Source organism: Muscardinus avellanarius, assembly GCF_963383645.1.
Source record: "Muscardinus avellanarius genome assembly, chromosome: 7".
Taxonomy (NCBI): Eukaryota; Metazoa; Chordata; class Mammalia; order Rodentia; family Gliridae; genus Muscardinus; species Muscardinus avellanarius.
The window spans coordinates 965794-984587 of record NC_137793.1 but is presented as its reverse complement, the minus strand read 5'-3'; the positions used below and the strand labels follow the sequence as shown (position 1 = coordinate 984587).

The 18794-nt window shown below is 61.6% G+C and overlaps 1 protein-coding gene across 1 annotated transcript; it reads right to left on the bottom strand.

Moving 5' to 3' along the window:
* Positions 1–1713: 1713 nt before the first annotated feature.
* On the bottom strand, positions 1714–14044 carry GRM6 (glutamate metabotropic receptor 6; the record flags this gene model as incomplete). Its single annotated transcript, XM_080699350.1, has 10 exons — positions 1714–1908; positions 3193–3504; positions 5886–6509; positions 6583–6728; positions 7863–8063; positions 8217–8357; positions 9395–9549; positions 10564–10699; positions 11078–11294; positions 13571–14044. The coding sequence occupies 10 exons, from the start codon at positions 14042–14044 to the stop codon at positions 1714–1716; spliced, it is 2601 nt and encodes an 866-aa protein (XP_080555476.1).
* Between the last annotated feature and the right edge of the window lie 4750 nt (positions 14045–18794).

Sequence of the window (18794 nt, the reverse complement as noted above, 5' to 3'; positions counted from 1 at the left end):
GGTTGGACATCAGAACTCAAAACTATGCAGAAAGGAAAAGCCCACGGAGCCCTCCACTGAGCACCCCCAAAAAGTGACCGTGGAAAAGCCCTTTCAGAAGTGTACGTTGCTTGCACTGGAGAATTCAGAAAGGAGAGAAGCGTCGTGAACGTAGTAAGCCAGGCAACCCGAGCTACAGAGGTGCCCAGCGCACAGCGTCCCCGCTGCACAAACGGCCTACACGAGACAGAGTCCCAGGGGAGACGGAGGCCCCACAGGTGCAGCTTGGGAGGACGCTTGCCTGGCCTGCACCTGCCCCAGGCCCCGCCCCGCCACCCCACATGGGAGGCCCCAGAGGGCGCGGAGACCTCGGGGGTCCTCTCCGTGCGGTCCTTCGTGCGGTTTTGGAAACGCTGTTCCTACAACTCGTTCTAAGTTGTGTTCAGAGTCGGGGAAACTCACAAATGTAAAGGAGAAGAAAAGAGCTCGAGAGGCAGGAGGATGGCCAGTTTGAGGCCAGCCCAGTTAACTCAGCAAGATCCTGACCCAAAATAAAAAAAAAGGTATGTGGCTCGGCGATAACGTGCCTGGGGTCAGTCCTCAGCAGCAGGAGGGGAATGGGGAAAGTTTTCAACTAGAAGTCAAGATTCATTGCACATCAGAAAATTTATACCGGGAGAAATGCTAAGAAAAGAACGTGAAGGACGCCCTTCCTGTGGGGCCGGGCTCACCGTGGGAACGCTTTAGAAGGGGCACGTCCCGCCACTCGGAGGACCCAAGAGAGAAGCCAGACGCCCCTGCGCGCTCGGGAAAGACTCAGCTGCAGGTGAGGCGCCATAATCCAACGGAGCAGAAGCCCGGGGGGCCACGGAAGGGAGGGAGGAGCTTACGCATACCGTTAAGAAAATCCAGAAGGGCCTCGTTCCCGGGTCGCTACTTACTGTGTGTCAGAGAATCTGCAGGTTAGTTGCAAACATTGAATACGAGAGAATTTATGGTAAATAAAAATCAACTTAATACAAATTCTACTCCCAGGGAAGCAAAACTCCGTAACTGAAAGCCAGCTGTTAACTAGATGACTGGCGATGTCCCTGTGTCTGTTCTCCAGGCATGGGTCCCCCATCTCGGGCTCATCTTGAACCTCCCAGAAATTACAGGAAAAGAGATGTTCTTGTCCACATCTTAAGTTACACACTTGGAATTACTCCTCTCACGGGTCCCAGTGGGGACCCCCTGAACACAGCCCCACACAGCCACCAGGGGCGGCAGACGCCACCCTGCCCTAGGCTCAGCCACTAACTCAAAGGAGTGAGAATTTCTAAACATTGGAGCAATTTATTATTATTTTATTATTTTATTATATTTGGTACTAGGAATTGAGCTAAGAGGGCTTCTATGAGCTACACTCCAAGCCCCCCCCCCCCTTTTGGTGCTGGGGATTAAACTCAGGGCCATTCTGCCTCTGAGCTACACTCCCTGCCCTATTTTATTCTTTATTTGGAAACAGGGCCTCACTGAGTTGCTGAGGCTAGTCTTGAACAGTGATCCTGATTACTGTGGACCCAAGACTCGTGTGTGTGTGTGTGTGTGTGTGTGTGTGTGTGTAGGTGTGGGGATTGAACCCAGAGGCATTTTACCTCTGAGCCACACCCCCATCCCTTTCTATTTCTCATTTGCAGACAGGGTCTCGCTAAGCTGCCGAGGGTCCTGGACCCCGCGCCCCTCCTGTCCCGGCTACTTGGGGTCCCCCGCGTCCTCCCTGGGCGGGGCGGCCATGGTGGAGGTGGTCTTGAGGCTCCGCTTGCGCCGCTGCACGTTCTGCTCCGGGTGGAAGAGGATGACGTAGGTCTTGGGCGCGTAGAGCATGCCGAGGGACACGGACGCGCTCAGGCTTAGGGACACCGTCAGCGTGGTGGTCTGGATGTACATCTGAGGGGAGCGGATCGTGAGGTGGGCCCTGCCCGCGCCACCCGCCGCCTTTGCCCAGCGGACTGGAGGAGCCCGGCCTTCCAGCTGCTGGAAGGAAAGGCAGCCAGCGCGGCCCCGGCGTGGACAGCAAGGCGGCGAGGGACACAGTCACTAAGGGCCAAGGGAGGCGCTTGGGGCCGTGAGCCTCTGCCCAGCGGGCTGCGGCGCACCGGTGAACGCTCCCAGAGGAGCGATGGGCAGAGGTGGGTAGCGCGGGCGCCGTAAACTAACACCGCGCCGTATCCATGAACAGTGGCCGAGCGGGTGGGCCGGAGCTGAGCACAAGGCACCTGAAGAAGTTGCAGCGGCGGCTAACCCCAGCCAGGACGCCTCCTAACCCCAGCCAGGAGGCTGAGCCAGGAGGCCGGCAGGGCCTAATCCCAGCCAGGAGGACGCCTAATCCCAGCCAGGGGGCCGAGCCAGGAGGACTGCAGGGCCTAATCCCAGCCAGGAGGATGGCAGGGCCTAATCCCAGCCAGGAGGATGGCAGGGCCTAACCCCAGCCAGGAGGCCGAGCCAGGAGCACGGCAGGGCCAGAGCCGCCTCAGCAACCTAGCGAGACCCTCGGTCAGTCTACATGGCCCTGATTTGGAATAAAAAGGGCTGGATGTAGCTCAAAGGCTGACTGCTCCGGCTCAATCCCCAGGAACGTGCAGATAGCCAGGCGTGGCGGCGCACACCTGTAACCCCAGTACTTGGGAGGTGAGACAGGAGAACTGCAGGTTCCAGGCCAGCCTCAGCAACTTAGCAAGACTTTGTTTCCACGTAAAAAGGGGGACCTGGGGGTGTAGTTCAGAGGTAGAATAGCCTTGAGATCAATCCCCAGTTCCAAAACACAAAAGAGCCGGGCGTGGTGGCGCACGCTTGTCATCCCCGCGCTTGGGAGGCGGAGACAGGAGGATCGCGCAGGTTCGAAGCCAGCCGCGCGCTGGCTTAGGAGACCCTGTTTCCAAATAAAAATGTAAAAATAGGTCTGGGAATGTTGCCCAGATGTAGAAGGGCTTCCAGGAACCCCAGTACCACAAAAAAAAAAAAAACCCACAAAAGATGCATCAGGCAAAACTGGAAGTTGAGAGGAGGGCTGGGGAATGGACGGCAAGGGACAGGTAGGCGCTGGACAGCTGGACAGGTGAGTGGATGCACCAGCCCAGAACCGCCTGAGCCAAGCAGGCAGCCTGCGCAGGGGGCAGCCGCAGCGGGAGGCAGGGCAGGAGCAGGAGGGGAGCCGGCTGCCGAGCCTGGTACCTTCTCGGCCGACTGGGCGGTGCCGAAGAAGATGGGCACGAAGGCCAGCCAGATGATGCAGGTGGTGTACATGGTGAAGCCGATGGGCTTGGCCTCGTTGAAGGTCTCGGGCACGCCGCGGGCCTTGATGGCGTACACGGTGCACGTGACCATGAGCAGGAGGCTGTAGCCCAGGCAGCCGATGAGCGACAGGTCCGACATGTCGCACTTGAGCACGCCGCGGGCCTGCTCGGGGTCCACCGTGCGCTGCTCCTCGTAGTCGATGACGCTGTGTGGGGGCCGGGCCCCCAGCCACGCGATCACTCCCACCACCTGCAGGGGGCCGGCCAGTGAGGGCGCGTCCCTTCCAGGCCACCAGCCCAGCCGGGGGGCATGGGGTGCGCAGGCCTCAGAGCCCCGAGAGGGGAGGGGCAGCGCACGCGGCAGGGGCATCCTCCCCGTGCTATGCGTTATCAGTGCACACCCTGGGGTCCTTTGAGCTGAGCACCAGCCTCCAAGCCTCGGCTTCCCACTTACAGGGTGAACCTCACTGCTGTAGGGACACAGCGCCATCTTGGGGGAGCAGCAAACACAGGGCCACTCACTAGGGCCTGGCCAGGCCCCAAGAGATGTCCTCTCCCCCAAAGCCCAGTAGACACCATTACCTCCGCTCCGCAGGTGTGGCAACGCCAGCCCAGCCACATCTGGCAACATGGCGACCCTACTACCCAAGGACCCTTCCCTACAGACAGATGTCGTGACGCTGGGAATGCCTCACTCAAAACAAGGGCACCCGGCAGGCCAGGGGAAACGGGCACCCATGGCCAGGGGAAACGGGCACCACGGGCCAGGGGAAACGGGCACCCATGGCCAGGGGAAACGGGCACCACGGGCCAGGGGAAACGGCCACCATGGGCCAGGGGAAATGGGCACCACGGGCCAGGGGAAACGGGCACCCATGGCCAGGGGAAACGGGCACAGCCAAGCGCTACCAGGTGGCCTGGAGGGCATCGGAGCCGACACCCCTGGGGAGGCCACAGAACTTCAGTGCCTTCACAGTGACGGGGTCATGGCCTTGAGCCAGGGGCACTAAGGAGGGAGACCAAGGCCCCCAGGACAGGCCGAGCAGGGCAGGTGGGCTGAAACCCTGGGGCCGTCGTGCCTCCTGGAGCGGCCCGCCTGTGTGGGCGCCCAGAACCAACGCCGTTCTGTGGCTCTCAGCGGTGGCCGCTCCACACAGGCGGGACCAGAACAAACTAACCAACATGCTCCCTGCTCCTGTCCAAGACAAGAGGGGCACGCCTCAGCACAAGACGGCCGGGAAGTCACGCAGGAGGAACTGAGACCCGAGGCTGGTGGTGCGCAGGGACAGCACCTGGCCGGCACCGGCCGGCTCTGAAGCCCTGTCACTGACAGCAGATCCGAACCCGGGCCTGGCACGGGGAACGAGCTCCAGCCTCGGAAGGGCATGAGGAGGAGCTTCCAGAGGCGAGGGCAAGGGACAGGATGGCCACCGTGTGCTGGGAACGCCCAGGACGCCGCGGCGTTCACGAGGCCGGCTACACCTGGAGGTGGGGTGAAATGTGAGGTCCACGGGGCCAGGCTGGGCGATGGCCTGGGGTCAGGGGCATGGATGTGGTCTAAGCAGCTCCTTCTGTGGCATCATGGCGCCTCCTCTGGGGCTCTGCGTCCTGAGACCAGGCAAACGGGAAGCCCGAGCGGCGTGGAGAGTGTGAGGCAGACCACACAGGGGTGGCATGGCGCAGGCAGGGCCAGGGGGGCGCGGCTCTGCGCAGGGAGAGCGCGCCATGCCAAGCCCGCTGAGCGCTGAGCAGGATGCCCTGGGCACCAGAGGCACGGCTGGGTCTGCATGGCCCCGGGCACCTCGCAGGCCCGCGCCTCCCAGTTAGCCCTGCACAGAAGCCATCGGGGCTTTGGAGAGCGTGAACGTCATGTCCTATGTAATACTGTCATTATAGGGGAGAGAGAGAGAGTGTGTGTGTGTGTGTGTGTGTGTGTGTGTGTGTGTGTGTGTGTGTGGACTGAACTCAGGGGCATTCCACCTATGAGCTATACACCCCTAGCACTTGTATTTATTTCAGTACTGGCGTTGGATGCAGGGACATTCTACCTCCAAGCTACACCCTACCTTTCTTATTTTTTAATTTATTTTTTGCAGCACTGGGGATGGAGCCCAGGGGCACTCTACCTCCAAACTACACCCCCAGCCCTGTTTTTATTCTTTACTTTGAAACAGGGTCTCACTGAGTTGCTGAGGGCCTCACTAAGTGGCTGAGCCTGGCTGCGAACCTGGATCCTCCTGTCCCAGCCTCCCGATGCTGGGACCACAAGCGTGCCCACCAGGCCCAGCGCCCACCCTTTTTATTTTGAAATAGGGCTTCTCTGAAATGCTCAGGATCTCACAAAGTTTCTGAGGCTAGCCTCAAACCTGTAATTCTCCTGTCTCAGCCTCCCAAGTACTGGGATTACAGGTGTGCACCACCTCACCCAGCTTGGAACGCGTGTGTGTGTGTTTTCCTGGGAATTGAACCCAGGGGCTTTCTACCTCTGAGCTACACCCCCAGCCCTTTGTATCTTGAAACAGGGCCTCCCTAAGTTGCGGAGCCTGGCCTCCAGCCCGCGGTCCTCCGTCTCAGCCTCCCGTGCGGGACGGCGGGCGGGTGCCTTGGCGGGCGGCGGCGAGGCTCACGCACCTGCACGGAGGCGAGGCTGAAGGTGATGGCCAGCTGCGAGGCGGGGCTGATGAAGGGCGGGGGCGTGACGGAGCGCTTGCCCTGCTCGAAGATGCGGTAAATGCGGTTGGTCTTGGTGAGCAGGGCGGAGTAGCTGAGCGCGGTGCCCAGGCCCAGGAAGAGCCGGCGGGCGGCGCAGACGGCGTCGCCGGGCTCGGCCACCATGAGGAAGGTGTTGGCGTAGATGAGGAAGATGCCGGCGAGGAGCACGTAGCTCAGCTCGCGGCCGGAGGCGCGCACGATGGGCGTGTTGTTGTGGCGCACGAAGGTGGCCACCACGGTGGTGGTGGCCAGGATGCCCAGCACAGCCAGGAGCAGCGGCGGCGCGGCCCAGGGCGAGGACCAGGTGAGGCGCACCACGGGCGTGGGCCGGCAGCCCGTGTGGTTGGGCGTGGGCCGCATGTGGCCGGGGCAGGCCTCGCAGGTGAGCTCGTCGGCCTGGAAGCGGTACCCGTCACAGGCCTCGCAGTGCCAGCAGCACGGGACGCCCTTCACCATCTTCTTGCGCGCGCCCGGCCCGCAGGGGAGGCTGCACTGCGACGCGGGCACCTCGCGGGCGGCGCCTGCCCACTGCAGGGTCTCCACCTGGCGGGCGGGGACACCGGCGGTGAGCGCCCCGCGGCCGCGCCCGCCACCCCGGCCCTCGCCCGGCCCTTACGTCCAGTCGGAGGGCCTCGGCCCACTGGCCCACGGCCTGGTACCCGCCGCTGTGGGCGCTGCCGTTGGCGGCCTGGTACTGGAAGATGTCGTAGCGGCCCGGCGCGTCTCCGTTCTCGTTGAACATCACGGGGGTGCCCGCGCTGCCTGGAGGGAGAGCCGGCCAGCCTTAGCCGGCCTCAGCCCCGAGGCCGTCTCCTGAGAGGCCTCCAGGCCGGCGGGATAAAGGGAGGGCTGAGGGGCTCCTGAGACGCCCTGCGCAGGCCCGGCCTCAGCAGGGGAGATGCCCGCACCCCCCCGGGGTGGCTACTGATAGGAAACAAAAACACCGTACTCAGGAGGCCGAGACCGGAGGACCACAGGTTCAAGGCCAGCCTCAGCCAACTTGGACGCTCAGCAGCTCAGCAAGACTGTTTCAAAATTCAAAACTAAAAAGGGCTAGGGGTATAGCTGAGAGGTAGACTGCCCCTGGGTTCAATTCCCAGTACCCAAAACAACACCAAACCCCAAAACTAGAGTGAGGTATGATGGCTCAAGCGTGTAAACCTGGTATCTGGGAGGCTGAGACAAGAAGATCTCAGGTTTGAGGCCAGCCTCAGCAACGTAGTGAGACCCTGTTTATTTTATTTATTTATTTATTTATTTATTTATTCATTTATTTATTTATTTTGGTGGTCCTGGGAATGGAACCCAGGGGCCTTCTACCTCCGGGCTACACTCCCAGACCTATTTTATATTTTTTATTTGGAAACAGGGTCTCAAGCCAGCTGAGGCTGGTTTCGAACCTGTGCAATCCTCCTGTCTCATCCTCCCAAGCACCAAGCACGGGGATTATAAGCGTGCGTCACCACGCCCAGCTGTGAGGCCCTGTTTAAAATAAGTAAACCCAGGCGTGGTGGCGGACGCTTGTAGTCCCAGCATTTGGGAGGCTGAGACCGGAGGATCGCGGTTCGCGGACAGCCTCAGCTACTTAGGCCCTTTGCAACTCAGAGACCCTGTTTCAAAATAAAGAATACAAAATAGGGTAGGGGTGTAGCTCGGAGATAGGATGCCCCTGGGTTCCATCCCCAGTGCCACAAAAAAATGATATAAATAAATAAATATAGTAGGGCGGTGGTGTCACTCAGGCAGAACTCCTCTGGGTTCACTGTCCAGTACAAAATGGTGTGGACCAGAGCGCGGCCCTGCCCTCGCCCGCTCTGTCTTGCCCCGCCTGCGAGGGGTCCTGGGCCCGCGGGGAAGTCTGTCTCCACTGCCCCGTCAGGCTCTGCCGCCGCTCACCATTAAAGCGGACGGCTCTGATGTACTGCAGCAGTGTCCGCCCGTCCGTGGGCTCCATGGCCGGGCACAGGCCCGTGTGCCCCGGGCAGAGGGCCTGGTGCATGCTGTGCAGGGCGTGGGCGATGGCGTATACCGCGTCCATCACAAATTGCACCTTCCCCTCCTGCTCGTACGCAGAGTCCTGGCCGATGCGTTCCTCACCTGTCCTAGGAGACCCAGAGGCAGTGGGCCCGGGCCCACGCCAGCCCCCTCCTCCGTGGGAGCCTCCCTGTCCTGGACCCCCTCACCTGGGCACTGTGGGAGGGCTCAGCACCCCTCCTGAGCCCCTCGGCACCCCGCTCTGGACCCCCTCACCTGTGCACTTGCGGGCGGACTCATCTGACTGGCTGCCTGAGCTGATCAGTTTGCAGTTAAAATTCTCTTCCCAGAACTCAGCGAACCAGATATTCCTGCGGTTGTTTTCCAGGGAGCGAGTCATGAAGTACTGGTCGAAACCTGGGTGGGAGGGAGCGGAGGAGGGCGGCGGCCATCAGGGAGCGGGTCACTTTCCTGCATCCGGTGACCGTGACAGTGACCGTGTTCTGTGACATCATAACCACCCGGGGGCTCCTGGGGGGATGGGTCCCTGGAAACTCAGACCCCACCCTGCTTGCAAGACTTAGAGCCCGGCCGCTGCTGTGCCCACGGGCCAGGGGCCTTCAGCCTCCACCTTGCAACCACGAGGCCACAGACCCAGAGCACAAGGACACAAAGCTGGCCGAGCGGGGACAGAGGGCGCCGGCTCGCTGCCCGCCCGCCTCCTTTCAGGGCTCCTGCCTGCGACAAAACTCCTCTGTGGCCAAAGCTCGCTCAGCCCTACTTGTCTCTTGCAACTAAACGCACTCTAGCGGAAGGAAAGGCCGAGAGGCCCGGAAGGGCTGGAGCGCGGTCACCAGGGCCTGGCCTCGAAGCCACAGCTGTGCGGCAGCATCTTCGGAAGACGAGTGGGCCGCCCGCTGGGAAGGGCGCCCCTCAACTGGTCCACCTGCAGGCGGGGGGGCCAAGGGCGGGCCGGCGGCCTCAGGGCCCTGACCACCAGGCCGTACAGCCCACATCCTGGTTCCTCTCCCTCCCGCCCTCCAAAACTGCGGTACTGAAGCCGGGCGTGGTGGGCACACTTGTAATCCCAGCTCTTGGGAGGCTGAGACCGGGGGATCGCGGTTCATGAACAGCCTCAGCTACTTAGTGAGGGCCTTTGCCACTCAGACCCTGTTTCAAAATAAAGAATAAAAAATAGGTGTGGGGGTGTGGCTCAGAGGTAGAATGCCCCTGGGTTCCATCCCCAGTATCGCAAGAAAAGAAAAAAAAATGGGTACCAAATTAAAACAACAGGCGCAGGCGACCCGCCAGGCTTTGCACTCAAGCGCCACGCGGAGGGCTGAGTCGCCGACTCAGAAGTTAGGGTCTGGGAGCCCCAGACGGGCCCAGATGTAGCCATCATACAGGTTTAGAAAATGAGCGCCCCCAGCGAGGGCGGGGCGCCCGGGACTCACCATCGATGGAGGCCCTTTTGGGCAGGATGGTGATGGCCCCCACGGCCGCGTCCTCCAGGCCCACGATGGGCGAGGTCTTGGAGCCCCAGCTGTCGGAGCCGACCCACAGGAAGTGCCCGGTCAGGTTGGCTTCCCGGGTGGCCTCCAGGACCCTCCTGGGGGCAGAGATGGGTTGAGGGGACCTGGGTCCTCCCCGCTCAGCCTGCCCTTGCTTCTCGGGAGAACGGGGGCCAGGCTGCTGGGGACACTCCCGGGCTGCCCCTGCGCGGCCACGACAGGCCCCGGCGCTGGCCCTCCAGGGAGCCGTGCCGGCGAGCCCCCTAAGGCCGTGCGTGGGGGGCACTTGGTCCCCAGCATGGCGGCGAGGGGCGGCGCCTTGAGGGCTAGTGCAGTAGCTTAAGCTACTGCGGCACTTCACGGAGGGACTGAGGGATTAGGAAGTCTTCACGGGACCCTGGTTAGGGCTGGGAGAGTGAACTGTTGGAAAACAGTAGCCTGGCCCTGCTTCCTCCTCACCCTGCGACACCTCCCCCCTCCCTCCCTCCTTCTCCATGAGCCTGTCTCCCTCCCTCCCTCCCTCTCTCCTTCTCTCCCTCTCTCCCCCCATTCCCATGATGCCACCTGCCAAAATGTGATGCTCCGGCGAGGAAGCCGCCGCCAGAGCCAGTGCCATGCCATTTGGACTTTCACCTCCCAAACCGTGGGCTAAATGGACTAATGGACTTCTTTTCTTTACAAGTTACTCAGCCTTGGGTCCTTTGTTATATATAGTAACAGAAAGTGTATGAATACAGAGGACTGCCTGAGGACAGGCGGGGCCCGTTAGCCACTGGCCCCTCCCCAGCGGCCCCGCCACTGTCGGGCCAACTTCCAGGCTGGCGGGGGCCCTGGCCTGGGCTGTGCCCCCTCCGGACACCCTCCGTGCTGCCCGCGGCTGTCCCTGGCCGCTCCTTTTCTGTGCTTTGATCTGTCTCCCAGGATGAATGATAAAACACGTGTGTTCCGTGTTTCCCGGCTAGGCGTGGAGCCTCGACCCGCCAGGCTCATCTCCGGGACACCAGGCTCGGAGGAGGCAGCCCGAAAAGCAGGGGAGGACGGAAAAGAGAGAAAGGGAGGCATGGGGTGCGTGGCTGGGCGAGTGGGAGGTGAGTCCGAGCAGCCGCGCCCACCTGATGTCGTCCTCGTTGGCGAAGATGATGATGCCGCGGGCGTTGGGCGTCTCCATGAGCCTCCGGATCACCTTGTGGAACTCCCCGGGCTTCGGCTCCCTGGGGATCTTGATGGATTGGGCAATGCACACCCCACCTGGGTGTCGGGGAAGCCAAGGTCCACGCCGGCCCCGCGGCTCCCACCGCGTAGGACTGCGTGTGCGGCGGGAGCACACACAGCCCCCAGGGGCCGGAGGGGGCCTTTGCATGTGGGTGTGGGGGTGCTGGGGATTGAACCCAGGGCTTCCCAAGCCACGCCCCCGCTTTTCTTTATTTTTTATTATGAAACAGGGTCTTGCCAAGTTGCGAGGCTGGCCGCAAACCTGCGATCATCCTGCCTCTGCCTCCCAAGTATTGGGATTATTGGCACGTGCGGCCATGCCTGGCTTGCACGGTGAAGTCTGGTCTGGTCACCTCGAGCCCCACCTGGTCAGCTCCTGCCCTCCCCCAGCCCGGGCCTCCCGCCCCAGCTCACCGGCCTCCCGGGAGATCTGCACAAAGGCCTCCACCCCGCTCTCGCCGTAATTGCCCTCGGAGGCCAGCGTGGACACGTAGTTCCACCCCAGCGCCCGCACGATGTCCACCATGGCCTGGGCCTGGTACGAGTCCGGGGGCACCACGCGGGAGAAGAAGTCATAGCGTGTGGAGTCGCTGAGCTCCGGGGCGGTGGACGCGTAGCTGATCTGGGGTATCTGTCGGCGGCGGCGGGAGGAGGGCCGGCTTGTGGATGGGCAGCCCCGGCCCAGGCAGGGAGGGCTGGGAGAGCTGCGGGGGCCGCGGGGGCACCAGTGACACGTGGGAGGCTCGGGCCGGGAGCGGGGTCCACACAGAGAGCCCGGGAGGAGGTCAGAGGGCCCAGGCCTGAGCAGGGGCATCAGGACAAAGGAAAGTAGCCCTGCAGTCCAGACTGCGGCCAGCCCAAGCCCTGGGCACTACATCCCCAGGCGAGGGCGTCCTGAAGACCCCAGCGGAAGCACCTTCCCCTGGTTGCCATGGGGTGCCCTGAGGTGGCAGCCCCGGAGGCTCAGAGCAGCCAGGGGAGCTGGGGCCGTTGATTCAAGGCAGTGCCGCCTAACGAAGGGGCCTGGCTAGACCCGGGCTTGTCGTGTGCATTAGAAGGGTGAAGGGCAGGGATTAGGGGAGCCCATCCAGAGGAGCTGGGGCTGGGCAGCCAGAGCCGGAAAGAGTCCGGAGTGGGGGAGGAGAGCCAGGGGCTCCGCGGTGGTCCAGGGGGTGGCTGAACGGGGAGGGGGGGGGCTCTAGGATGCTTGAAGCTGGACAGAAAGACAGCGTGTGGGGGTCGGGCGCCGCAGCACAAGCCCGTGGTGGGAGGCTGAGGCAGGGTTCCAAGTTCAAGGCCAGCCTTAGCAACTTAGCAAGACCCTGTTTCAAAATAAAACATTTCAAAGCAGCTGCGGGTGTAGCTCCAAGGTAGAGCAACCCTTGATTTCATCCCCTTTACCTAATGATAACGACATAGCAATTCTAAAATAAAAAGGGCTTGGAATGCAGCTCAGTGGGAGCGTGCCTGCCTGGCGCACATCCCAGCAGTACCAAAACCAAAGAGCAGAAAGCACAGCTCCAGGTGCCGGTCCACAGGGACGCGGACAAATAAAAGCACGGGCGGTGGCCACGCAGCCCCGCTCATGCCGGGGAGCGCCTGCCGCTCCACACCAGCTCCGCCACCCAGAGGGAACGGTGGGAGCGGCCATGGTAGAACAGACTGCTCCTGGGAGATCCAGAGCGCTCCAGAGACGGGACGGAGCGATGGAAGAAGCCCGCCCTCCCTGCACAGTGGTGGACAGTCGATAAGCTGCCCCAGCGTCCCCGGAGGATGGCCACCATAGACACCCCAACGCGGTGCCGAGAGACGCCAACGCCCTGGTGTCTGTGGCTCCAGAGTCTGTCCCCAGGAGCCCGTCGTCCCCTAGAGATGAGGCCGGGCAGAGCCAGTCAGGACTGCGGTGAGGGCAGGGTGCTGCCCAGCCCCCCGAAACTAGGGTCACAGCGCCTCCTCCAGGGCCCCATGGGCGGGCCAAGGGCAGGGGCGTGTGTGTGTTTCACTGGGGTTGAACCCTGACCTCCTACCTCTGACCTACACCTCCATCTCTTGCTATTGCTTTCCTTTTCTTCTTTGGCGTACTGGGGACGGGACCCAGGGGGCATTTTATCTCTGCGCTACACCCCCAGCCTTATAACCATATTTTTAAATCTTTTTGTGTGTGTGGTACTTGGGATGAGACCCAGGGGCATTTTACCTCCAAGCTACACCCCAACCCTATTTTTATTCTTTATTTTGAAGCAGGGTCTCACTGAGTTTCAAAGGGCCTCACTAAGTAGCAGCCTCCCAAGTGCCGGGATTACAAGCGTGCGCCACCACGCCCGGCTTATTATTGTTTTTATTTTGAAACAGGGTCTGCTTGGTTGCTGAGGGTGGTACTGAGTTGCTGGCTGTGAACCTGCCACCCTCCTGGCTAGCCTCCAAGTGCTGAGATGACAGGCCTGTGCCACCGTGAAGCGTAAGACATTGTGAAATCGAATTTGAATGGTGATCAAAACAGAGGGACTGATCGGAAAGGGCTTCTGGGGAGGCCGCAGCCCCGGCGGGGCTCTAAGACCCTCCATGCCGTGGGCAGCCCAGGGGGGGGGGCTCTAAGACCCTCCACACCGTGCTCAGGAGGGCGGGGAGGCAGAGCGCCCTGCTGCTGTGCAGCGAGTGCAGAACCAGGCTCTGGAGCCCCCAGCGGCTGCGGTCCAGGCCGCCCTCTGCGCAGGGGCTGGCCACAGGGCAGACTGGAGAGGCCGGCCGATTCCTGCCCGCGGCTGCCCCTCGGGACGGCTCTCTGTCTGTGGTTCAAGCAGAGACCCCCCCAGGAGGGGGAAGAGGGACACTGCCACCCCCATCCCGCGAGCCTGGGAGGGGAGGCCGGGAGGGAGGCCCAGACGGGAGCCGCGGCCGCAGCCTCACCGCAAACAGACGAAGCACGTTGGCGACCATGATGGAGACGGAGCTGGCCGAGGCGCCCACGACGGCCACCACGCGCTCGGGGGGCGCGGCGCGCAGCGGGGGCAGGCCGCCCGGGCAGCTCACGCCCGCCTCGTGGTCGCCGCGGCCCTGGATGAGCGCCTGCACGAAGCTGAGCGCCTGCTCCAGCGCGTAGGTGTCCCGCGAGCAGGTGTCCAGCAGCCGCGCGCCCAGGCGCACGCCGGGCAGCAGGCCGGGGTCGGCGTTGACGCGGTCCAGCGCGTACAGCATGGCCTCCAGCCGGTGCACGCCCTGCTCCTTCTTGAGCGGCCCGCACGCCCGGCCCGCCGCGCCCCGCGCGTGCACCGGGAACAGGCCGCCCAGCGTGAGCCCGCCGGCCAGCCGCACCGAGCCCGCCGCCCGCGCCGGGGCCAGCAGCAGCCAGGCCAGCAGCAGCGCGCGCAGAGGCCGCGCCATGGCTGCGGAGGGGAGGGTGCTGAGCAGGGCCGGCCCGGGCCGGCGCACACTCACGCGCACGGTGCCCGCACAATGCACCGTGTGTCCATACCAGCACAATGCACACGCGCACGCCACAGGAACACACGCGCACACACGGTGCACACATGCACACACGCACGCGCACACATGCACACGCGTGCACACACGGTGCACACATGCACACACATGCGCGCACGGTGCGCACACACACGGTGCACACGCGCATACACGCACGTGCACACATGCACACGCGCGCACATGCACATAAGTGCACACACGGTGCACACATGCACACGCGCGCGCGCACGCACGTGCACACACACACGCAGATACACGCACGTGCACAGATGCACACACGATGCACACACGCACACGCGCGCACATGCACACAGGCGCAGCCCGGTCCCCTCTCCCTGGCGCCCCAGGCTCCCGGGAGGCCCCACTCACCCGCTGTCCAGGAGAGTCTGCGACAGATGCCGCGGAGCCAGAGGGGAGAGGATTTAAGCCTTAGCTTCTGGGAGGGAGGGAGGGGAGGGGGCCTCCTGAGCGGCCCCACAGCCCCCCGCCCGCCAGGCTCCCGGCCTTCTCTCTGTCTCCCTGTCCCTACGCCTGTTCCTCCCTGTCTCCGGCTGGCTATCGCTCCAAACTCTGTCTCTCACGGCCTCTACTGTTCTGAGGTTTTTCTTTCTTTCTTTGTGGACTGAACCCAGGGTGCTGCATCTGAGCTACATACCCAGCCCTTTTTTATTCTGAAACAGACTAGGTCTCCCTGAGTTGTCCAGGCGGACCTCAAACTCACAGTCCTCCGGTCTCGGCCTCCCCAAACTGGGATTATGGCAGCACCAAGCTTCTCTGCACTTTTCTGCTTTCGTCTGTCTGTCTGCTTCTCTGGTGCTGAGGATAGAATCCAGGGGCAGTCTACCTCTGAGCCACCCCCCAGAATGATCTCCTTCTTTATTTGGAAACAGAGTCCAAGTTGCCAAGAGCCTTGCTAAGTTGCTGAGGCTGGCCTTGAACCTGCCATCCTCCTGTCTCAGCCTCCCAGGTACTGGGAGTGTACCTTCTGCCTGCCTCTGTGTTCCCTGGCCACCAGCCTCCCTCAGCTGTCTAAGGGCTTCCCGGCCTCCTGTCCACACCCTCTCGCAGCCCGTGAGTGAGAGCGGCCGGCCCAGGTGAGGGAGTCCGCAAGTGGCCGTGAGCACCAGAGGCCAGAACGAGGCTGGGATGAAGGACTCAGGCCCCGCAGACGCACGACATTAGCCACTACGGCATCCCCACCAGCGAGAGCTGCAGCTACTTGGGGGCCGAGACAGGAGGATCACAGGTTCAAGACCAACTTCATCAATTTAATGAGACTCAGCAACCTGGCAAGACCCTATTTCAAAATGAAAACTGCTGGGCGAAGCGCAGAGGTAGCATGCCCCTAGGTTCAATCCCAGGACCCCTCCCCCATAAAAAGAAGAGGTGTCGCCATTGGGCCCCCTTTGCAGACGAGGAGCTGGCGTCCAAGGACCACCTGGCTCTGCTCCAGGAGAGCCTGGCAGCGCGAGGGTTGGCACACAGCCCGCCCTGGCGGAGGGAGCTCGGGCCGGCTCTGACCCTGCGGCTCCAGTCTCTCGCATCCCACCCAAGGACCCGCTCCTGTGCTCCTGGGCAGAGGCTGCCTGGGCACTAGGACCTGAAGCGGTGGCCCTGAAGCTGGCTCCGTGTGGGCCTCCCTGGGCTAGACTTGCCCACCTCCTGGGGCCGCAGGACGGGCCTGGCCCAGAAGGCGCTGCGCCCGGTCTCCCGTGTGGACATGGACCTTGGCGTCTGGTGGTGCGCTTCCAGCCACAGGGACTTGGGCTGAACAGGGTGGTTAGGTGGTGAGGAGCCGGGCACGGCTGGCAGAGGGGCCAGGAATCAGCTCTTGCCCTTCGCCCCGCCTCCCCATGGACCTCGCTGTCCCGACCCCAGAGCCACCCAGCCATCTCAGGAGGAAGCCGGGTGCACCCTGTGCCTTCTTCCCTTGGCTCTTGTAAGTTGGGGAGGGGGCACTGAGCTGGGCCCGGGACACCGGCTCACCTGAGCAGGCGCCCTGGCTCCTGAGTGGAAGACGGCCAGGGGGAGCCAGTGGAGGACCACAGAGCCACGGGCGGCCTGGCCTCGCAGGTGCTGGAGGGTGGGGCTGTCGGGACCTGGCACTGGGGTGGAGGGTCTGAGGATGAGAGAGAGGACAGCATTGGCCGGGCTGTAAGCACGGGTGGACCAGGACCCGGCCAAGAGGGTGGGAACCAGCAGTGCCGTCCAGGCGCAGGAGGCTGAGCCCCTCATTCTAGACTTAATGGAAGGTCCAGTCCATGGCACGACTGATGAATCTGGAACCGAGGGGGGGCTCGCTCAGGTGGACAAGGTGCAGACAGAAGGCGAGGCCTGGTACTGGGGGCTGCGCAGGAGAGGGGTTGGGAGGGGCGGCCATGGAGAAGAGAGGCCAAGAAACCCCTCAGAGCCAACTCCGCCCCGCTCGGAGCCGGTCACTGCTCACCCCCGCAGGGAGGCCACGCGATGGGAGCTGTGGATCCCCCGGCCACACCGCGCAGGCAAGCTGGGGTTGAAAAGGCGGCAGCCCTCGCTCCTGAGCCTGCGGTCAGCTCCAGAGGGATCCTTTGCCTGAGTAAAGGAAGTGGAAGGTGCCCTGGTGTGATGGTGCACACTTGCAATCCCAGGATTTGGGAAGCTGAGACAGGAGGATCACAGGTTCAAGGCCAGCCTCAGCAATTTATGGAGACCCTCACCCCCTCAGCAACTTAGACCCTGCTTCAAAATAAGAAATAAGCCGGGCGTGGTGGCCCACGTTTGTAATCCCAGTACTTGGGAGGCTGAGACGGGGGATCCGGGTTTGCAGGCAGCCTCAGCTACTTAGTGAGGCCCTTCCCAACTTAGTGAGACCCTGTTTCAAAATAAAGAATTAAATTAAGGCTGGGAAGCCAGGAGTGGTGGCGCACGCTTGTAATCTCAGCCTTGGGGAGGCTGAGACAGGAGGATCATGGTTAGAGGACAGCTTCAGCTACTACTTAGGCCCTTTGCAACTCAGTGAGACCTTGTTTCAAAATAAAGAATAAAAAATAGGGCTGAGAGTATAGCTGGGAGATAGAGTGCCCCTGGGTTCCATCCCCAACACTACACACACACACACACACACACACACACACAGAAATAAAGAACAGGATGGGGGCATAGCTCAAAGGTAGGATGGCCCTGGGTTCCGTCCCCAGTGACCCCCACATGCGCATGCGTGTGATTTGCGCCTAGGTTTTGTTCTTGGGCCATAACAGTTCTAGCCCGCATTCCCATCTCTGTGTAATGTGAGGTCAGGGTGTCGATGGCCTCCTGGCCTCCGGGGTGTGATGAAGCTTACCGCCACACGCCTCCGGGGCACAGCTGGAGACTCCAGGGTCGCCCAGGGGTGGCCGCAGAGCGCCGCCCCTGAGCGCTCCTGCCTGTGTGGGCTCAAACTGCAGATGGAAAGTGACCACGGGTGTGGGGGTAAAAGGGGGACAGCCACTGAAGCCATAAGCAGATTTGGAACAAGAACGCTTAGCCATAATCTTACTGAAAATAACAGCGGGCGGGGGCGTCGCCCAGGGGTGGGAGCTCGCCCAGCGTTCACAGGCCCTGGGTTCAACTCACAGCAGAGTGGGGGAACTGCAAAGTTCAAGGGCAGAGCAGGTTGTTTTATAAACATGCTCTCCCTGTGCGTGTGGTGCTGAGGGTTGAAGCCAGGGCATTCTGCCTCTGAGCTACAGCCCCACACCTGTTGTTGTTGTTGTTGTTGTTGTTGTTATTATTATTATTTATTTTTAATTTGCTCGAGGCTGGTCTTGAACCTGTGATCCTCCTGTCTCAGCCTCCCAAGTACTGGGATTACAGGCGTGGGCCACCACGCCCGATACGTATTCTCAAAACTATGTATATACATACTTTATTTACATGTATGGGATGGTAGATTGAGGACTTTCTTCACCTTTTAAGAAAGCTAAAAGTAGCCAGGCATGGTGGAGCACACCTGGAATCCCAGGACTTGGGAGAATGAGACAGGAGGATGGCAGGTTCTAGGACTGCTTCAGCAACTTAGCAAGGCCCTGTTCAGAGCAAAAAATTAATAGGACTGGTGTAGCTTGTAGGCAGAATGCCCCTGGGTTCAGTCCTCTCATACACACACACACACACACACACACACACACACACACACACACAGTAAAAGTGCCTTAGGGAAAAAAGCGTGACAGAGTTGCTTCCACTATGGAGAGCACGGCAGACCTGGGCAGCTGTGCAGAGAGTGCTTAGCACAGTACATCAGGCCCGGGTTCTGTCCCAGCTCCGCAAAAACAAAACCCAGGAACCACAGCCTGCCATGTAACACCAAACTAATCTACACACAGACAGGTGTTGCAACAAAATACATTCCTCTCTTCACAAAACATCACAGGATAGAAAAGAATGGCAATACATTTTATGACAAATACACAATCGGTGCAAGAAAATTAAAGACAGGCAAAAGTAAATTCTATTTAGACAGAATGTCCCTGAAGAGCTCCTGCGGTGATGGGCAGTTGATGCAGTCCTGCCACAAGGGCTGGAACCTCCTTAGTGTGTGGCCTCATTGATGGGCTCGCTGGGTGGGCACCTAGCGGTGGCCCTGGCTGCGGCCCGGGGACTGTGCTGTGTCTCTGACCCCCCCGCTGGCTCT